Source organism: Bufo bufo, chromosome 6, assembly GCF_905171765.1.
Source record: "Bufo bufo chromosome 6, aBufBuf1.1, whole genome shotgun sequence".
Classification (NCBI taxonomy): Eukaryota; Metazoa; Chordata; class Amphibia; order Anura; family Bufonidae; genus Bufo; species Bufo bufo.
The window spans coordinates 239,354,495-239,376,144 of NC_053394.1; the positions used below are offsets into that span (position 1 = coordinate 239,354,495).

General features: G+C 38.5%; 1 protein-coding gene across 15 annotated transcripts in view; it reads right to left on the minus strand.

Annotated features, from left to right (window-relative positions):
- LDB3 (LIM domain binding 3) overlaps positions 1–21,650 on the minus strand; it is a 217,348-nt gene that overhangs the window by 60,156 nt on the left and 135,542 nt on the right. For 7 of the 15 annotated variants that reach the window (XM_040436930.1, XM_040436931.1, XM_040436935.1 and 4 more), the window contains 2 exons: positions 10,143–10,178; positions 9,154–9,366 (listed from right to left, as the gene is read on the minus strand). In XM_040436930.1, coding sequence (XP_040292864.1) covers positions 9,154–9,366; positions 10,143–10,178 — 249 coding nt within the window. Of the gene's footprint in view, positions 1–3,177; positions 3,355–9,153; positions 9,367–10,142; positions 10,179–19,136; positions 20,905–21,650 lie in introns of those variants that run through there. The other 8 variants (XM_040436941.1, XM_040436942.1, XM_040436943.1 and 5 more) reach the window with 4 other exon arrangements.

Consider the following 21,650-nt stretch of genomic DNA (forward strand, 5'->3'; position numbering starts at 1 on the left):
TAGCACAAAAATGTTTAATCCTCTGTCCCTACACAATATTAAACATGAACTGAAAAGAACAGTTACACTTTCAAGTAAATGTCCAAGATACCAGATATCATATACAGTACAGACCAAAAGTTTGGACACACCTTCTCATTCAAAGAGTTTTCTTTATTTTCATGACTATGAAAATTGTAGATTCACACTGAAGGCATCAAAACTATGAATACAAATTCTAACAGTCTATTCAGTAGGACTATCAGCTGTGTATCCACCTGACTTCTCCTCAACGCAACTGATGGTCCCAACCTCATTTATAAGGCAAGAAACCTGACAGGGCAACCTGTGAAGTGAAAACCATTTCAGGGGTCTACCTCTTGAAGCTCATCAAGAGAATGCCAAGAGTGTGCAAAGCAGTAATCAAAGAAAAAGGTGGCTACTTTGAAGAACCTAGAATATGACATATTTTCAGTTGTTTCACACTTGTTTGTTATGTATATAATTCCACATGTGTTAATTCATAGTTTTGATGCCTTCATAGTCATAAAAATAAAGAAAACTCTTTGAATGAGAAGGTGTGTCCAAACTTTTGGTCTGTACTGTATATTAATAAAAAACATATATACTTACCTTCCTGAACCCCGCCATGCCAGTGCCACTGCTCTTCTCCTCCCCTTCCCCCACCACTGTAACTGTGACTTAATGTTTTGACTGCAGCAAAGACATGCTGTATACAGCACATGGCTCCTGCAACCAATGAGTGGCCTCAGTGGTATATAACAAAAGGCCTTTGCGGCAATTGATTGGCTGCTGCAGTCATGTACAGTATACGGGTACGTCACCACTGCAGTCAGGGCAAAAAAGGCCTGCCAGGAGGACGGGCAGGGCGTGGCAAGGGGAGTTTGGGATGGTAAGTATACCATCTGATAGCTTGCCTGCCAGTTAAATATCATGTACAATCATTGACTATATATTTTTTCTTAGATTTCTCTTGCTAGAAGGAAATGACTTAATATCTTCCATTAGCGGCTCGATGAGATGTTGAGACTGGGATGCAAAAAAAAGGAGACAATGGTGTCTATATGAGGTAAAGCAAATACCTGCATAAGCAGAACCACATCTTAAAACTCAGAAGTAATTAGTAAAACACATTATAATCACACACACAACAAAGTGTTACAGTAAGTTGCATAGAAAGACGCCACACTCCTAGACTTCATAGGTACCTGCAAATTAATTCTAGGTGGTCTGCTTTAGGAAATTCCTTGTTGTTACAAGGGCTGCTTAAAAATAAGCCAGTCACAGGGTGTAATTTGAAGGGGTCAGAACCTGGCAAGAAGTGTTCAATTCCCATGCAGCAGCACCACCACAGACCACAGGGGGAATGAAATATTACATGGTGCCTAATAAAAGCAGTGGACTATCCATATAATGCATACCATACCATGCCCTCTTGAGACAGAATCATTACTTATAATGATTCTCCTTTCTGTCTAATTCACGTAATAAAGAACAACCGTCATTTAAATCAGATGATTCTAAAAGAATATATGAGCAGCTCCTTAAAGAAGAACTCCTGCAAAAAAATGTTATTCTCTCACCTGCTAGAAATGTACATGATGTAATCTATGGTGAATGTAATCTTCTCATCAGTGACTGCATTTGTGAGTTATCTCCTCCCTTCTGAGCCTCAGCTGTGTCATGTGACCAACTCTCTGATTTCCAACTGACACAGGACAGGAAGTCAGTTACTGCTCTATTCATTCCTATGAGACTGACATTGAGGCTCCCATAGGAATACATAGAGAAACTGACTTCCTGTACACACATAAGATGCTGTGTTATTTGGAAAGTCTGATCCCTAGTCACATGACACAGCTGAGAAGCAGAAGGGAGGAGATAGCTCACCAATACAGACACTGGTAAGAAGATTACCTTCACTACAGATTACATCATGTACCTTTCTAGCAGGTCAGACAATACATTTTTTTGCGGGAGTTCTTCTTTAAAGGGTTATTTCCCATCTTATAAAGCGATAGTGTATTGCTAGGGTATGTCATCTCTTTATAATCGTTGGAGGTCTGCTGGATCGGTGTAGCTTTCAGAGGTCAAACTTCCACTAAATAGGAATAACCCTTTAAAGTTCCATGGTACTAAGTCTCAGCATATCAATAAACATGAAAAACTCTCAAATACTGCACACAATTTATGCTGAAATGAATATGTTCTATTCACAAAGAACCAACTATTTATAAATTAGACTGGCCCATGTGTTGTGGAATGTGGTCACTCATTTATAATTGCAGTTTCTCAATTTTCAAGAAGCCTGGAATTAGTAAGAAGTCAGAATGTGAAAACCTTTTCATTTTAAAAAAATATAAAAAGTAGCTATCATAAGTTTTTTTTATAAATTGTGGTCCAATACAGCCTGTTCTATGTATTGGACCACAACAAATTCTTGATGTGCTTGACACAGAGATTTTCCAACATGATTTTCCAATGATTTTACTATATATATATATATATATATATATATATATATATATATGAAACCCCAATGCATTACTCTTAGTAACGGTCAATGTCATTGAGGCATACAGGTGAAACTAGAAAAATTAGAATATCGTGCAAAATTTATTTCAGTAATGCATCTTAAAAGGTGTAACTAACATATGAGATAGACTCATTACATGCAAAGCCAGATATTTCAAGCCTTTATTTGTTATAATTGGGATGATTATGGTTTATGGCTTATGAAACCCCAAAGTCACAATTTTGAGGTACCCTTTGCTCAGAGGGTATGGATTAATTAGCTGACTAGAGTGTGACACTTTGAGCCTAGAATATTGAACCTTTTCACAAAATTACAATTTTAAGCTGTATTAATGCAATTCCTTTTAATTTGTATTAATGAAATAAATGGACTTTTGCACGATATTCTAATTTTTCGAGTTTCACCTGTAAGCCCATGTATGCCCAGTGGATGTAACCACGTAACCATGTTTGGCCTTTGATTTGCATATTTCACTTTTTCAGTTGTTGGAGGCCCCTGAATAGTTTCTAATGTTAGTAATTGACTAAAAATATACTTAGTGGGAAGAGGAAAAGAAATATGCTTGATTTTCAAACCTGTAAACTATTGATAAAGGTGGTCAAGAAGAAAAAAAAAAAGATCATGTATGTAAAACGCGTTACCTCTCACTGGAAGGCGAAAAAGCTGCAGGCGTAACATAGGATGGAGCAGCAGCTGGAAGCGGTGAGACTGCATGCTGTGAGGTGTATTGCTCAGCAGTAGCAGTTTGATGTGTAGAAGCAGCTGGCACATTCGCAAAGTCTATGCTGGCTGATGCTGGTGCATGCTCATCTGGGCTACTGATCAAAGTTAAATTGATTAAGAAAACAATTATAAAATCTTTTTTTCCCTTTTTTAACTTGAGTTCTTTTTATTCTTCTCTATAACATAAATTATTTTTAAAGTGAATGCCTACCTTTTAACACCAGGTTTTAGTGCTAAAATTTGGATGCATGTGCAAAGGTTTGAAACTTAACATTTTGGCCACCTGCATTTGCCACTAGAGGGAGATTGTGAGTTTACTACATACTGTTTTATAAATGCAATATGCAGTAAGCTCCTACACTCCCTTTAGTGGTGGCTGCTAGCAGTCAAAATGTTATCTTATAAATTGGTCTATGCCAGATACTGTATATTCCTCAGTATAAAAAAGTGCCCATCATTTTAAAGATATGCTAAAAATTCTGTTCTGCTTAATTGTATATTATATCATTATAGTGGTTTGTTTTTCTGATACAGAGCTCCAAATTCATATGTCACATGACAGTAAGACGCAGAAAAGTCATGTGATAAAAAAAATATGTGTGTGGAGGGAATGCAAAATAGTGATAATGCCATTCACAGATGGATTCACAGAGGGATCCTTTTTCCTCTGTCAAACATCTTAAATGCAGCGGTTGCTACTGAGCACTGCATCTGAGGTGTTAAAATGCCAGAATCTGAGTCCTGGCTGTATATTACATGTGGTCTTTATGCTGATCGTATGGGCACAGTGACAGTGTCCATGTGATCAGAGGATTGTAATAGTATGCCTCCGTGAACTCTTGCTTGTGCCGTACTATACTGTTGCAGAACTTGTATGCAGTAATCTCCTAAGCTCCCTCGAGTGGCAGCTGTAGGCCACGAGGGTGTTATTTAAAAAATATATATTTTTAAAATATCAGTGCAGCTCTGTATGAGAGAAACACATTACCTGAAACGAAAATAGTTAGATTTTATGCATAGTTCACCAATGTGAAGCAATTATGATTTGGTTATATATTCTGCATTGTCATACAAATTGGTAATTTTAGTAAGCAGTTTCATTAAAACAGTTATTTTGTAATAAGAATTTATTGTAAAGCCATTCCAAGTATCCCTGCAATACACTTTCTTGAGTGCACACTTAACTGTGTTTTAGAAGTTGCCAATAGTACTAATGTGATTAACAATATATGAACTGAGTGTTTTTTTTGTCCCAGGAGAATAACTATATTTTACATTTCTACCAGTTCCCAATTTATTAATTTAGGTATTTTTTGTCTGATGCTCCTGCTTCTGCCTTCGCTAAGAGCTGACATGAAATTCTCTTAGGTTAGCGAAGCAGGCAGAGGCAGGAGCCGCTTTGCTAATCCTGGCATAGCTCATGGGTACAGAGTACCCATGTGCTATGCCAGGATTTAGTAAACCTCCAGGGGGCACGGGCAGCAGGAGCATCAATATGCGCTCCTGCCCATACTCACTGCCCTGCCGCCCCATTGATAAAATGTACAGTCCGTACTCTGTACACCACTGAGAAGTCAGCAGTGTACAGAGAAGTGAATTTTAAGCGCACAGGGAAAGGTGCGCTTTAGGGAGGGAAATGTGTAATAAAAATACAAAATACATTAATAAACTATATTACAAAAACTATTATTAGGGACACGTTCACAAAAAATCATACAAAAGTTTAGGTACACTTTAAGGTAGAATGGTAGAAAATAGAAATACTTCTATCAGTGGAAACAAATAGAAATATTATATAGCTAACAGTAACACAGCATGGAATAGAGAAAAGCAAAAATATATCTCTGACTCAACTAAGGAACTGCACAGGAATATATTAAATACAAGCAGTTGAGGAAAAAACTACACAAATATTTTGGTCTCTACAGAAAGTAAGTGCACAGTGGAAGAAATGGCAAGTAGAGCTAAGTGGAATTTGCTTGTACATGAAACGGACAATACTTAAGTGGAAGGAAAAAGTATTCCATTATGTAGGGGAGAGGTCAGAAGAAATACACGGCAGAGGGGGCACATAAACATGTTATAAAGATAAGATGTAACAGACATTAGGACAAACAGAATACTGTGAAAAAGCCAAGATAACATTATGTGGTAGGAGGAAATGACATAAAGATTACAGTCTATAGATAGTGAGGTGCACATAATAGATGGAAAAGGAAAGATCGATATTCAGACGTGTCGAGGAATGGAAAATGTTATGCAGCAGCTGTAAAAAACAAAATAAATGTACCATAGATGGGATAGGAAAGTAGTGCATTGCCCGGGCACTATAGATTTCATATAGATCATGCCATATGAAGAGGGCAAAACACATTCTACTGAGAACATTATGAAATCCAATTGATTTGCTCCTATAAAACTATTAATTATTGCTTTATGTGGTCTGTTGTAGCATACAAAATATCATTTTTGGTAAGGTTGGCATCATTGCTTATCGCATAACATGAATGGCTCCATACACCTTAGTGTATTGTTGGCCAGACCTGCCGTTTTGAGCAGGACCAGTCAATAATCTAACAGGGAGCCCCGGAGAAGAAGGATCAGGCAAATGTATTTTTTTGCCTGATCCTTTTGTTCTCTGGGGAGATTAGCTACCACCTGAGGTAGCAGGTTTCTCCTGACCATGGAGTCGGAAGTGAAAGATTGAAGATTGGTTAAATGCTTGTTTGGCTGACAACCCCCCTTTCACCTATGCATATGTTGTGAATGTGAGAGGGGAGAAAGCTACTGCCAGACACCTTTGCTAGGAGACTTAGCTTCCTGAGAACAAAAGGATCAAGCATGTTGAACTACAATATGCTTGACCCTTCTCTCCCTGAACATCTCCCATCAGGGGAGAGCATGGAGACCTTCATACACATCAGATGGTTGGCCTAGCCCAAGGAAATCACCTCATCAGCTGTCATGCATTTAATGTGTATGGCCAGTTTAAGGTGACTAAAAACACTGGCTAAAATTGTAAAATTTTAATTTATAACAATATACAAAGGTTTAGGATACTTCTCTGAACATGTGCAGGGTGTGCAAGCAGCAGCGCTAGCAAAATTAGACAAATAGAGCTTTGCAGCAGGAAACGTGCTGATTAGAAAACGTGTATGCAATAATCCTGTACAGTTGTGTTCAAAATTATTCAACCCCCAATGCTGTAAAGGGTTTTAGGGAATTTAGTGTACATTTGTAATTGTGTTCAGAATGAAATCTTACAAGGACTTTTTAAAGAACCAAATGCAACTAAAATGACATCAATTGTTTTTGTAATACAGTATTAAATGTTTTTTTTTTTGTGATTTCTTCATTGACACAATTATTCAACCCCTTAAAGACTACCACTCTTAAGAACAGAGGTTTATTCAAGTGTTTTCGATCAGGTATTGAAAACACCTGTGGATGTCAAGGAGCAGCAATCAAGCATAATAAGCACCAATTAGGCAGATTTAAAAGGACTGTGATACTCAGCTCCTTCTAGACATTTACTGGTGTGTTTACAAACATGGTGAAGTCAAGAGAATGGTCCAGGAAGACAAGAGAAGAGGTGATTTCTCTACACAGGAAGGGCAATGGCTATAAGAAGATTGCAAAGATGTTAAACATACCAAGAGACACCATAGGAAGCATCATTTGCAAATTCAAGCAAAGGGCACTGTTGAAATGCTACCTGGTCGTGGCAGAAAGAAGATGCTGACTTTGACTGCTGTGCGCTACCTGAAGCGCAAAGTGGAGAAAAGTCCCCGCGTGACTGCTGAGGAACTGAAAAAAGATTTGTCAGATGTGGGTACTGAAGTTTCAGCTCAGACAATAAGGCGCACACTGCGTAATGAAGGCCTCCATGCCAGAACTCCCAGGCGCACCCCCTTGCTGTCTCCAAAGAATAAGAAGAGTCGACTGCAATATGCCAAAAGTCATGTGGACAAACCACAAAAGTTTTGGGATAGTGTTCTGTGGACTTAAAATTAGAATTGTTTGGGCCCATGGATCAACGCTATGTTTGGAGGAGGAAGAACAAGGCCTATGAAGAAAAGAACACCTTGCCTACTGTGAAGCATGGCGGGGGGTCAATCATGCTTTGGGGCTGTTTTGCTTCTACAGGTACAGGGAAGCTTCAGCGTGTGCAAGGTACCATGAATTCTCTTCAGTACCAGGAGATATTGGATGAAAATGTGATGCAGTCCGTCACAAACCTGAGGCTTAAGAGACGTTGGACCTTTCAACAGGACAATGATCCCAAGCATACCTCCAAGTCCACTAGAGCATGGTTGCAGATTAAAGGCTGGAACATTTTGAAGTAGCCATCGCAGTCACTAGACTTAAATCCGATTGAGAACCTCTGGTGGGACTTAAAGAAAGCAGTTGCAGCGCGCAAGCCTAAGAATGTGACTGAACTGGAGGCTTTTGCCCATGAAGAATGGGCGAAGATACCCGTAGATCGCTGCAAGACACTTGTGTCAAGCTATGCTTCACGTTTAAAAGCTGTTATAACTGGAAAAGGATGTTGTACTAAGTACTAAGATTGAATGTCACTTGGGGGTTGAATAAAACTGATAATGATGTGAGCACAGAAAATACATTTGTGGTTATTTCATTATAAATGTTATGTTATATTTGTCGGACTTACAAGTGCCTCTTTGATTTAATTGTAAACAAGATGACTGAAATGATCAAAATCAATGTCAAACTGGCCAAAACACTCAATTTCAGTGGGGGTTGAATAATTTTGAACACAACTGTATGTTTTCTTGAAATAGGCCCTCTATAGGACTGAGTTATGGCTGAAATGAAAATGCCATAAATGCCCAGAGCTTTCTCTGAGGGACAGTTATCAGGCCGTATGGAGGAATTCTAGGTTCTAGCCTACTGTATAAAGAATAAGCTCTTGCTTACATAGGGAAATGCTGTTTTAGTAATGCTTTGTATTTCATGACATTGTAATCAACTTCCATGGATTTGGTGTTTTGCAACCATTTAATACAAATAGTGGGCCGTGTCTCATCAGTCAGTATGTCGGAATATGATTTTCAGTTCCTGCACATTGTTTTAGTAGCACAGTTTGTAAGGCTGAAAATAGTTCATCCAGTTATCCTGTTGATCCAGAGAAAGGCACATATTCTCATGATGTAGAAGCCAATTTTACTTACCTTACTAGAAGCATTTTAGTTTTAGTCAAGTAGGAGGAGCTGTGATGGAGTGCACTTTTCGCCTTTAATGTGCCATGCATCCATCAGAGTCTTTATGGAGACATGCTGCCTTATGGTACAATGTACTGTATGGCACAGTGTTAGACAGGTATTCTCCATTTAAACCAATGCTTCTAGTAGAAAATATCTTCCTTGACATCCTCTATGTAGTTTTGTATAAGGTCAAAGACATACAAGGGTATATTTTAGTCACATAGACTGCTATAACTGCCAAATTATATAGCCCTGTTCCACTGAGTCCCAAATCCATGATCAAAACTTCGGACTGTTCTACCTACTGAGTCACAAACTTGCATAGGAACACAAACTAAACCCAATAAGTAAGTAAGGGTTCAGAAGAAGATCATAACAAACTAGTTATCATTAACAACTCTTATTAAAACTAGTCAAGCCATAATTAACTATTTCTACAGCCAATCTGCCCAAGATCAGGGCATCTCATATTAGCAACTCTAAGCATCGGGGGTCTGAATAAGTCTCGCACCGCATCTCTCTATTTAAAGAACCTAACATTCATAATGATCCACTCCAAAACCCAGCAAATTAAAAAATGACACGTAGCATTGTTAGAAATGTAGTATATTTCTGAACAAAAACATCAATATTCAAAGTGTTATAAGGTTAATGCCTGTTACCTTATACCTTTTATAAGAGGATGTAACAGGGGGTGATGGTTTAAGCACTTTCTGGCTGGTATAAGTGGGTTGTCTTGGACTTTTGTCGACCCCAAACCTCACGGAATAACCTCTTGAAGGCACTGCATTTGTTTGGACAGAATTGCCATTCATGGTTGAAGACTTAGAAGGTTGCCAAACCTTATAGGTGGCAGTTTGTGGCACTGAGGTACCTGTAGGACTGGGTGATAGAAATTACAGTGTGCATTCAGCACATTCCAACCGAAGGGTTAAACTAAGGTTATCATATAAACTGTTATCGCTCATTGAAAGCCTTTGCTTTATAACTTGTCTCTGTGTGAACTATGCTCTGATGTCATTTTACCACAACAAAAAGTGATCTAGTCCTTTGGAACTCAGGTCACTATGTATTATACAACTATTAAGGATAAGATCTTACATTACATTTAAACTGTATATTGTAATTTGCATTTCAAAGACTTTATCTACTCTCTAGTGATTTCAGAACCCACTGTTTGCTAATAATTATAACTTTTACGTTTGAAAAATCATGGAATATATCATGATTAGAGATGAGCAAATTTCAATTTTGAAATTTGTTCACGTTTCATTTGGTGGTAAAAGCAGAATTGCGTTATGGATTCCGTTACCACGGACCATAACGCAATTCTATGACGGAAAGCATAACGGAATGCCTTTAGAGGTAATCCGTTATTCATTCCGTCATAATAGATCCGTCCCATTTCCGTTATGCAGGAAACGGGACGGATCTATTATGCAGCCCATAGACTTCTATTATGACAGAATGAATAACGGAATGCCTCTAAAGGCATTCCGTTATGCATTCCGTCATAGAATTGCGTTATGGTCCGTGGTAACAGAATCCATAACGAAGCGTGAATGAATTTCATAACATGAAATTTGCTCATCTCTAATCATGATCATATTGTTAAGCTGCGTAAGAGGAAGCCGAGAACACAATTAACTGCAGGTTACCTTGCTTCAGGAGATTTTGGAGCATTCTCCTTGCCGCTGTGAAAGAAGAGGATATGGTGAATATTCTTTAGGAAAGATGTAATGTGTAATACCTCTTTAAGGCAGGTGTACCAACCCGTTAAGATATTGGATATTCCTGTCATTTGTGATTAACATTTCAACCATGACTCACTCAGTCCACCAGAGTGCCAGATAGTTAATGATTTATATATTTTATACTTAGTTTTTAGATACATTTTAAAGCTGTATTCACATGGTCATATTTTGACATTCCTTCAAGCTTTATTTCCTGATCTCACAGCATGGGATCCCTTCCTGTACTTGACTCTAAACGGGTTAAAGGAGCTGTTATACAGCCGTGTGTACAGAGTTTTAAGTATACCCCTAGTGGAAAATAAAAACCATCCAGTCCTTTTGTACTGTACCTTTGTGCACTCAGCTGTCTGTACTAATTCACTTACAAGAAGTTGTTACCTTTTTAACTATGTTACAGATACAGCAGAGTTGCAGTATTACTACTATCAATATAAACCTGCTAGCTCACATTATACTTGCATCTCCTTACCTCTTGTATACTCCTACATATTACTTGGATCACTGCTGATGCTGCAGGAATCACAGGACTTTACTGAGTAGCAGCTTCTGTCTACTAATTTAAAAACACTTGCATTCTCTGTATGGGTAACATACAAGTATATATAAGGTATATTACAGCTATCTATCTAAGATTGTAGTATTGCAAATCTCCACCTTGTGTTCTACAAAATAATGTAGGATGCAACCTACAGCTTCAATGAATTGGCCACTATCTATCACTTTCAGCAAGACCACATGCATACAGCTAGTAATAGGCATTATTAAACCATTGGTGCCAATGTCTATTTTAATATAATTCAATTATGTTTTCTTACAGGTCTGCTCACCTGCTTCCTAGCACTGTGCTCCCAAAATAGCCACTGATGATGGATCCCATCCATCAGCAGTCTCAAGTTGCTTACACTGGGAATGGATAGGGGAACAAGCGCATGTGCAGTATGTCCCCAATGTAAGTGAATAGAGGCCGCTTATGGGTGGGACCCTCCATCAGCAGCCTTTATGGAAGTACAGTGCTAGGAAACATGGGAGCAGATCTGCCAATGAACATATTAAACCACTGGACATGGTCACTGATGGTTTAATAATGTCTAATACTAGCTGCATGCACGTGTTGTTTCCAGTACATGTATAGCTATTAACAGAACCAACTCCATTAGTTCTAGATTAAAAAAAAATATACTTATTAGTATATGTACTTTAGTGTGTGGATCATTGGAGGCACACTTTAAGAAAAAGGATTTAAAAAAAAAAAAAAATCTGCTGGAGAGAAAAAGCATCTTGGTAATCTTGGTGAGTCATGGATTTCAATGTTTCTGGTGAATCTGAAGTGGAAAGATGGATTACAAGGTGGAAAACAGAAAAGTGAAAACAATAATATACCAAGAACCTCCAAAAATCATGCACAACAAGTTAAAGATCACTCTTAAAGCAAGTAGGTGAGAAGCATGTTGAATAAAGCATGGTGTTTCAGATGGATCAGTAGTCCTATCAGTAGCAGGGTGAGGCTTCTAGCAGCATTAGGCCTTTTTTGTTTTAAATGTATTTTGTCCAATAGCATAGTAAATCATTTTCAATCGAAAGAAACAAAAGCTGTTTTTCACCTATACATAATGTGTGGGAACCTCCTCTATTAGGTAGCAGGGGATTGAAAAATGTTAGAAGAAAGGGTGTTAAATAGAAACATAAATCTAATTGAATAAGGCAAACACACATAGCAAGTAGTAGATCAATGCATTTTGATTAAATGTGTGCAAGTACTTTTATTGTTATTATTTTACTAATATCACTATTGCTATTAAATTTAATTCCTAACAACGAATTAAATTGTTTAGAAATATAAATATTCCTAATGTTAGAATAGATTTACACATTTTAGACTTAGTAACCACAATGCTAAATTCTCCCAGTGTATACTGTACATCTAATGGGCCTATAGATTGCCATAAGCCAGAGGTAGACCAAAGGCGTGTTTGTTTGGTATAGGTTTGGATAGGAAATGTTGGCATACCCATGCCATAAAGGGGTTTTCTTTTTTATTCATTTTTTTTTGGAGAGGTCATCAGTATCAGATCAGTAGGGGTCCAACACCCATGACCCCCACCAATCAGCTTTTTGAGAAGGCAGTAGTGTTCACAGTAGCACCATGGCCTTCTTGCAGCTGTCCCTAGGCCATGTGACATTATGTTCATTGGTCACATGGCCTAGATGAAGCTCAGCCCCATTGAAGTGAATGGGGCTGAGCTGCGATACCAAGCAGAGCTGCTATCAAATGGATGATGCTTTGTTTGGTGAGCAGAGAGAAGGCCACAGAGCTGCTGTGAGCGCTGGTGCCTTCTCAAACAGCTGATCTACGGGGGTCCCATTCCCACCAATCAGATACTGATGACCTATCCAAAGGATAGGTCATCAGTAGAAGTATCTCAGAAAACCCTTTTTTGACATGCAAAATTGTCTATGCTTTTCAGTGTAAATGTATGCAAAAAAGTATACCATGCAGTGTGCATTATTTTTTTATGGTAATCAATGGTACACGCCTTTGGTATATGCATTTCTATTGGCATACGTCTAGAGCATGCGTTCAAATGATGTGAGTCTAGTTGAGTTTTTACATTTTATATCTTATCTCCTTTTCTCTAACCTAGCAGCAAAAATTAAAAGTTAAAAAGTTTTAAATATATAAGGTTGTTTCTGATTAGCATAGGATGTGCCATAAGGGGCTGATTTGTGCAGATCCCACTTCTCGGATCCTTGTCTATTAGGATAATGGGGGTTCCATGACTTTCATTTACAAATTCATAGTGATCCCATTGGTGGTCAACTCTTTAACATCCATATACTAGGATGGAGACCTACATTATTTACAGCAGGGAAACTGACTGGTGGAGTCCGCCTTAAAGGACCCTCCTTCTCACAATAGGTTGAAGTGCAAGGGTGTAATCCATACATATCATGTAACTATGCATATACTATAAATGTATAAGATAGGAATAACCCTTTAAATAAAAGATATTAAGTTAATTGGCAATATTTTATACAGGTTTCCAATGATCAAAATGAATAACAATAAATTTTATATTTTTTGCTCTAATATTTGTAAGAGACAAATCATAATCATTCAGACTACAGTGGATATTTATCTACATGTTTACTTTCTTGTCAAAATTCTACTTAATCTATGTAATTTATTGAAAATTAAATTTAGTGTTTTTAATCTATTTTCAATAATTAGTAATTATTGCTTTATATATTTTGCATAGGTTCAAAATACGGATGATCAGATTTTTTTCTTGGCATAGCAGAAATTTTATGCTATATGTAAACTTTATTTTGATTTTAAAATAATTATATGTATAATGAACATTAAAAGAATTAAATCTAATATTATGATTGGTCACTATATTTAAACAAAGGAGTACATTTAAAAAAAAAACTACCGGTAATTTGAAATGACAGACACACCCAAGAAGTTTTTTTGGGTTTTTTTCTGTTTGTCTTTTTTTTTATTATTGCAGCAAGACAACATGAAGTTAAAAGGAAATTAAGAGAACATACAGAAGCAGAACACTAATTTATTTATGTCACATGCATAATTGAATGGATAAATCTGATATTCAGGAACAAAAAAAAAAATTTGCCGGTCTCTGTTCTTAGCCACAAAAGATGAACAGCCCACGCTACAGGCCTTTGACGACAAATCTCTTTGCAAGTTCTACACTGAAACATTTTCAGGGAAGTTTGTTTCCGAGATTGTAATACAGGTCATCAGTATCTGATCAGTTGGGGTCCAACACCCAGGACTTCGACCGATCAGCTGTTTGAGAAGGCAATGGTGCTCCTGTGAGTGCTGCAGCCTTCTCTCAGCTTTTCCCAGGCCAGTGATGACATGTTCATCAGTCACGTGGCCTAGATGCAGCTCAGTCCCAATCAAGTGCTGTGCTTGATAAGCATGCAGAAGGCTGTGGCGCTCACAGGAGCGCTGGTGTCTTCTCAAACAGCTGATTGGTGGGAGTCCCTGGTGTTGAACCCCCAGCGATCAGTTACTGATGACCTGTCAGAAGATAGCTCATCATTGTTTAAGTCTCAGAAAACCTCTTTTAAGGTTAACAGGACTGATTTCTGCTAATGACACTGTTCTAAGTACAGGTTTTGTATTTGCTTTTTTCCTGGATTTGCAAAAATCCATAATAGTTGTTTGACCACTTTTGAAGGAACACTCTAGGAAAAGAACTGAAACCTTATGTTATAGCTAGAGCGGTGCCTGAGGGGGTTTGCTTGACAAAAAACACCAAATATACAACCACCCCTTTGGGCTCAGCACTAGGTACAATGCAATCTAGGATTTTTATCTTGATTGTTCTTTTAACTTCGTATCTATTCTTTCTGTATATATTCATATAAGAAAAGATAAGAGCAATGTTTTACTCAAGCAAATAGCCCAGTGGACATAATATCATTTGAAGAGGCAGATATATTATTTATTTAAGACAAGTACTTCATAGATTTAAATGTAAGAAGATTTCGAAAATTTGGCAACTAGATTTGTAATTCATTGGAGACACATGTATGTATAGGCTTTAAGGACGGATAAACAAATGGACTATTTTAAATTTGGCCATATATTCTTTCCATTTCAGACAGAGAACATGAATATCTAGTCTTTATATGACCATTACAGAATACAGTGTATTATTCAGAGTGAGGATTTTGAAAATTTCAGCTTTATTGCTGTAAAAGTCAATTGCTACTCCTGAAAGAAATGCCTTTTTGGCACATTAATTGGTATATGTTTATGTTAATGCAAGCAAAGGTTATGGGAAACTGCAGCTGATGCCCAAAACACCTCAAGACTCAGTGTAAGCCATATCTCCATGCCTTAGGTCAGATTTTAGAAAATGATCAGTCTGCCATGAACAGTACTAATAGTCTAGAATTTCAATTATAATGCATATTGTACGATGCATGCAGTCAACATCTACTGCATTCAGTACGTGCAATGCACAGTCCTACCATATGGTATAGCCTACTAATATGGTATGCACAAATAGAATTGAGGAAGAGTGAGCGAGATTGAGGAAAAGGGATAAGATGTTAGTGAAATTAAACAAGCGCAGGCCACAGCAGAAAGAAGTACGTCCCTATACCATATTCAATCAAGCAAATTTACCTTGGAGGCCGATATTTTTGATTTGTTTTAGATTAAGGCTGGCAGCCCAATGGAAGCATCTTCATGGATGCACAAGCTTGCGGCTTATTGGTTCAGTTTGGGATTGCAGGAAGGATAGGTTGCCCACGTGCTACATTTTATCTACTGAAGCTGGTTTTAAGTGTTCACTTGAAACCGACTGAGTTGGAGCAAACATTTTGGGCAGCAAAGAAAGCATGAGATTTGAACTTTATGAAAATGATGGCCTTTTTATGAAGACTATGTAGGCCTTTGTTCTTCCTTACAAGGACTCAACAAATGTACAGTACAGCAGTGTTTCCCAACCAAGTTTCTGTGGGACATCAGGATCCCCTGGAACCTGGTTAGGGGTTTCTAGCAGAAATCTGATCTCCAGCTTTCAAAAGGGCTTGATAACATATTCTACAATTCTGAGGCAGGATTTCTCTGCACAGATATTGACTGTCTACACATAAGTGCAATGAATATTGCACTAAATTATACAAAAACATAGTAGAAATTAAGGCTGCTTTGACACAGTCAGTGTTTGAACAGTGATTTTCATCAGTGATTGTGAGCAAAAGCAGATACTGGTCAAAACGTGCAAATCTTTCCATTACACCATATCTCTGTGTAGCCTTCACTCCTGGTTTTGGCTCACAACCAAACCCTGACTGTGTGAAAAGGCCTTGCAAGGAGGTTGTATATGTGTAGGGTTTGTGTGAGAGTAATGATCAATCTATAATACACAGGAATTTATAAGCATGGGAAATTGATTCCCAGGGTTTTTCCATGGAAAATTGGTTAGGAATCACTGTAGTACAATATTTGGTCTCTTATATGAAATTATATCATAGCATACAGTATGTAGATTTTATTATTTGTAGTTTTTGTAGGCAAATTTTTAATGATGCAGACTATAGTCCAAAACTATTAATATTCCCTCCAGTGTTTAATATTGCATAAATTATTACATCATGTTCTATGCTTTAAAAGGAACCTGTCACCATGAAATGCCGTACAATCTGCAAGCAACATGTTATCAAGCAGGAGCTTCTGAGCAGATTGATATACAGGTTTGTGGGGAAATTAAAAATTGAAATTTATTAATTTAAACCTCTGCTTTTCTGAGGACACATTCCCTTTAATACCATTTATGTCTACAATAATAATAGCATTGTCTCATAACTGCATAGCCATCTGAAATAAGTTCAACAGTCCCCCCGTCCCCTTCGATTTATTTGCTGATTTACTAGGAAAAGAAACAAGCTTTTACACTGTCTTTGACCAAGGTAGAACATAGTTTTTCCATTGTTGTCTTGCAATATTTAATTAAAAATAAGCACTGCGGAGTGTCCTTCATGATATTTGGTTAGCTTTAACACTTCTTGCTATACAATTTATATAGCTGTCAGCTTGGCACTTATAAGGCTGACAGCCAGTGTCGGACTGGGGTGCTGAGGGGCCACCAGTAAAATTTACCGGGGCCCGCTGTAAAGCTACATGCAAACACTACCTGCTCACACAGTGGCAGCAGCAAGGTACTACGAGATGATTCCTTACCTAGAAGTCATCTCTGCCACCCAATTGCATCTATAATAACTAAGTACTTTGTTAAATAGTGTACCCAGTTTTTTAAATGAACATAGCCTTGTTGAGATGCTGTACACTGCCTATCAATACGTAGTGCAGTCAGTCCACTGTGCCATGTTACACTTGTGTAGGGGACTAGGGGCCCAGCTTGCTCAGGGGTCCAGCGGGGCATTCGCCTGTTCCTCTGTGGGCCAGTCCGAGCCTGCTGACAGATCTCTCACACATATAAATCCTCACTTATCTATGTACTGGTGTTTATTGTCGGAGAGAGGTTCTGCTGGACACCACTGCAAGTGCTTATTTCTCAGTGGATTCTACTAGGTATGACCAGTTTGAGTCAGGCTATGTAGTGTGCCTTACAGCAGTGTATGCTTATTAAAGGGGTTGTCCGGGTTCATACCTCCATTTTTACCGCTTTGCCCTGACAACGCAGGACAAGGGCTCTTTTGTTTACAATAACACACTTCCGCCTGGCAGTGTGTTCGATGACGTCACCTCCTCTGATGGGAGTGCTTTAGCGCTGCCCTAGCTGTTTTACTGGCTAGGGCAGCGCTAAAGCCCGCCCTTCAGTGCCAGTGACATCACCAGGCTTCCTTGCAGCCCCATGGAGAGCCCGGTTCATCACCTGAACTCATGAAAATGCCTTTGCCCTGCGCGATTTAGCGCAGGGCAGAGGAGAGCATCGGAGCATGAACTGCTCCGATGCTCAAGTCAGGGGGGCTGCCAGGGTGAAAATGGAGGTATGTCCGGGTTCAGCTCAGAACCTGGACAACCTCTTTAAAGTCTCAGCTGCAAAGTGGCAATTTCATGTGTTTTAAAATGTAATAGAGATGAAAATGAAAATCTTTCTCAACTGGCCTCCTCTGTTTTTCAAACATTGTCTAGCCCCAATCTATGTCTATATCTTAGCTGTCATTAGCAAGACATTGTGAGGATCCACATCTTTAAGCACGTCAGTATCCCTATCAAAATGATGAAACACCAGCGCACAAGCATGTTGAAGCTTGAGTATTTTTTTTGCCAGATTCAGAAGGCCACAGCAGATGTCATTCAAGTCAACAAAACCTAGATCACCATGAGGTAATATGGTCATCTGAGTTTGTTTTAATAGAACTGAAGAAGGTCTGGGAGTTGTGGACTTAGAGAGAACCTGACCAGTGATTTATGCTGTCCCATCTCAGAGCATATTACATAGGGAGAGAAACTGAGCTCAGTGACATGTCGGTTTATATGATTTGGAGCAGGGTTTCTGAGTAAAAAGCAGAGTAAATCTTCACAGGATTCCTAGGAGAGACGGTGAGAGTCCTTTTTAAATAGCTCACACACAGTGATTGACAGATCTTCCTATGTTAGTACACAGAAGGTTGTCAATCAATGTGTGTGGGCAGAGTACGCAGGACTCTCGCTGACTCTCCTAGGAGTCCTGTCAGAATTTACACCGCTTTTCACTCAGAAATCCGGACCTGTTCCAAATCATATAAACCTATATATCAAAGAGCTCAGCTTTTCTCTGGCTATCATATCCTGCTTTCAGATAGGGCAGCAAGAATCACCTGACAAGTTCTCTTTAAATGGGCTGTCCAGAATTAGAAAAACATGGATGCTTTCTTCCAAAAACACCACATCACCTCTGTCCATGGGTTGTATCTGGTATTGCAGCTCAGCCCAACTGAGGTGAATGGAGCTGAGCTGCAATACAACACAACCTCTGGACAGGTTTTTTGCTGTTTTGAGAAGAAAACAGCTATGTTTTTCTAATTCTTTACAATCCCTTTAAAGGGGTTGTCTCCCTTCATCAAATGGCATTTATCATGTAGACAAAGTTAATACAAGGCACCTTCTAATGTATTGTGATTGTCCATATTGTCTCCTTTGCTGGCTGGATTTCATTTTTCCATCACATTATACACTATTATACTGTATATCATTTGCCCCCTTATCCTCAATGCTATGGACATCTAAAACCAGCTCCCAATTTTACTCCCTAATAGTTTATCGAATAACCCACCTTCATTCGAAAGCTCTACCACTAAGGGGCCAATAAGGCATCTGCCTGATAGTCCATAGTCTATGTGGACAGTGAGAAGACCCTTAATATTATATTATCGTTGTCAATCAGCCGACTGATTAATACGAACAAGTGATTTTTTTTTTATTCACCACTTTATTTCACAACACAAGCACACATTGTGGCTCTATTAATATAGAATAACATAAGCAAAAGCAATACAAGAAAGTTAATGTGTAATTCATACATAAAAGCAACCCAACATCAAAACCGATACAAGAATCTCTTATATTACATCATCTCAACTGCCTATGGTAAAATACTTAAGGACACCTTACCAAACCTGCCATCTAACAGTAGAATTAATGATAAACATATCCAATATTCTATTATAAATTTTCTACAGAAAGCTTCCTAATTTTAAGTGATGCTTTCATCCAGTCTTCCTTAGTGGAGTAGGCTTCTCATGTTTATTAAAGGGGTTGTCCGATTTCTAAAATATCCCCCCCCCCCACCAATGCCTGGGCCCTTTGCACGGATTATACTTACCTGTTCCCCGACACCCACTTCGCTCTGGATCCCTGCACGGCTGCCGCTACATCCCCCCGTCACTCGGATCAAAACATCCAGTGACGGGCTGGGGGAACAGCTAACAGCAGTCCACAACGGGGGCAAGCCCCCTTCAGGCTGGACACCGTCGAGGCCTGCTATTGGCTGCTCCCCCTGTCACCGGCTGTTTTGATCCGAGTGACTGGAAGAGGCAGTGGCGGCCCTGCAAGGATCCAGCAGGTAAGTATAATCCATACAAAGGGCCGGGGCATTGGGGGGGATATTTTAGATATCGGATAACCCCTTTAACGTTTGTCTACTTTCAATCTCTAATTGACAATTACTTAGGGCATGGACTCTTTGCTACAGAACATGTACCATGAAACTGATGATGAGTCCTAACATCTTTATTTGCTAACTACTAACCTTTTCCCTATACTTAATAATTAATAACTGACCTAGAAGATATCTTTCAAACTAATGATCAGAGTATCATCATTAAAGCACAAAACCATGTCCAGTATACACACACTGTACAAACATAAAAGCTTAGAAATCACTTAAGACAACTATGTGCACAATCTTGCAGGGCTTTCAAATGTACAGATATTATAAGCACCTTCCCCATGGAGTATATGGTTAGCAGAAAAGTAACAAACTGCACTACTGAATATCACTCTATATAAGCAATCTTTCTGACCAGTAGTAATATTGGTATATGTATCCCAGAACTAATATTGGCCTTTTCCCTCTATAAATTCACTCCATATCCATAGCAATACTAGTAAAAGCACTTAGGCTATTAGGGCTGCATATGTTCATGGCGTCTGTCATCCATGGTCTATATAGTCAAATCCATCAAACCACTGTCCACTATTCACCTGCATAGCAGGCATGTACATCACTCAATCCTACAGAATAGCTTTGACCCTACATTCTAAATTACCAGCATATAGATTGATCACACACATCCTGATGAATGTTAGTTTACAGCGTTTTTATTTATAAGAAATGAAATACAAGAGCTAGTTTATTTTTTATGATTCCAAACAGCATATTAAATGCAAACTCAAAGCAACTAGCCACTATTACTGTGATATCATTGATAACAGTAGGGTAAACTCAGGTAAAGACAGGCACTGTGATAACAAGCCCTTATGTTTTTCTATTTATATATTTATATTTTTGTGTATATGGTGTGCATTGTGTATCTTTATTTTCTTTGCCTTTCAATAGATATTGTATTACACGTGGGCATTTAGCTTTTAACATTAAGGATTTGTGCTGAAAGGCCATGATGCCAGGTGCGCAATTTGGCAAAGCGTGGGCTGTTACGTTCCGTTTCAAACTTTTCCCTGTGGCATGGAAAAACAGAGAGAGAGAGAAAGAGAGAAAGGAGGAATAAAGGTGTTAGGGACAGTGACCTTCACTCCCCTGCCTACAAACATGGCAATTTATTTGGATTTTTTTTTTTACTATGCCAAGATGGCCTTGTAAATTAGTAGCTTGTTGATCAAACCCATCAATATGTGAATTCTAAACATTTGCTAGTATGTTTTTGGGTGCATATTTGTGTGAACATTTTTTAAGGGTGAGTGCAGATGTAGCTGGAATCTTGGGTCTGAATCTGGAACAAATAATTGCACCCACTAAACAACTCTTAGAATGCCAGCCAAGGATCTGGAAATTTACATGCCATGTTTGGTAACGAACACATGGTAGCTTTTTCCTCTTTGCCTGATAACCTAGAAGCAGTAACATCTCCCATGAAGATGGTGGGCTTATTTCTTTCAGCTTCATTGGTCTGTTAGGAGACATTTCGGCTCACTACTTGAGCTATGATCAAGGCATTGCATTGACACCATAATCTTAAGAGGACCTATCCTCTGTTTCCCTTTCAGTGCTTGTAAGCTGGTTGAGTAGATGCCAACAACCATCCTCCATTGGCAGACACAAGTAAAGTGAGACATTTTATGCTGAGGATTTTTTTTTCCATCCAGCATTGAATGTACTTGAATTTTTATTTAGCTAGACCTTGCACTATAACATTATAACTCTCTGTTTAGATCTTTTAACTATATAATGAGTAGAGCCCTGGCTA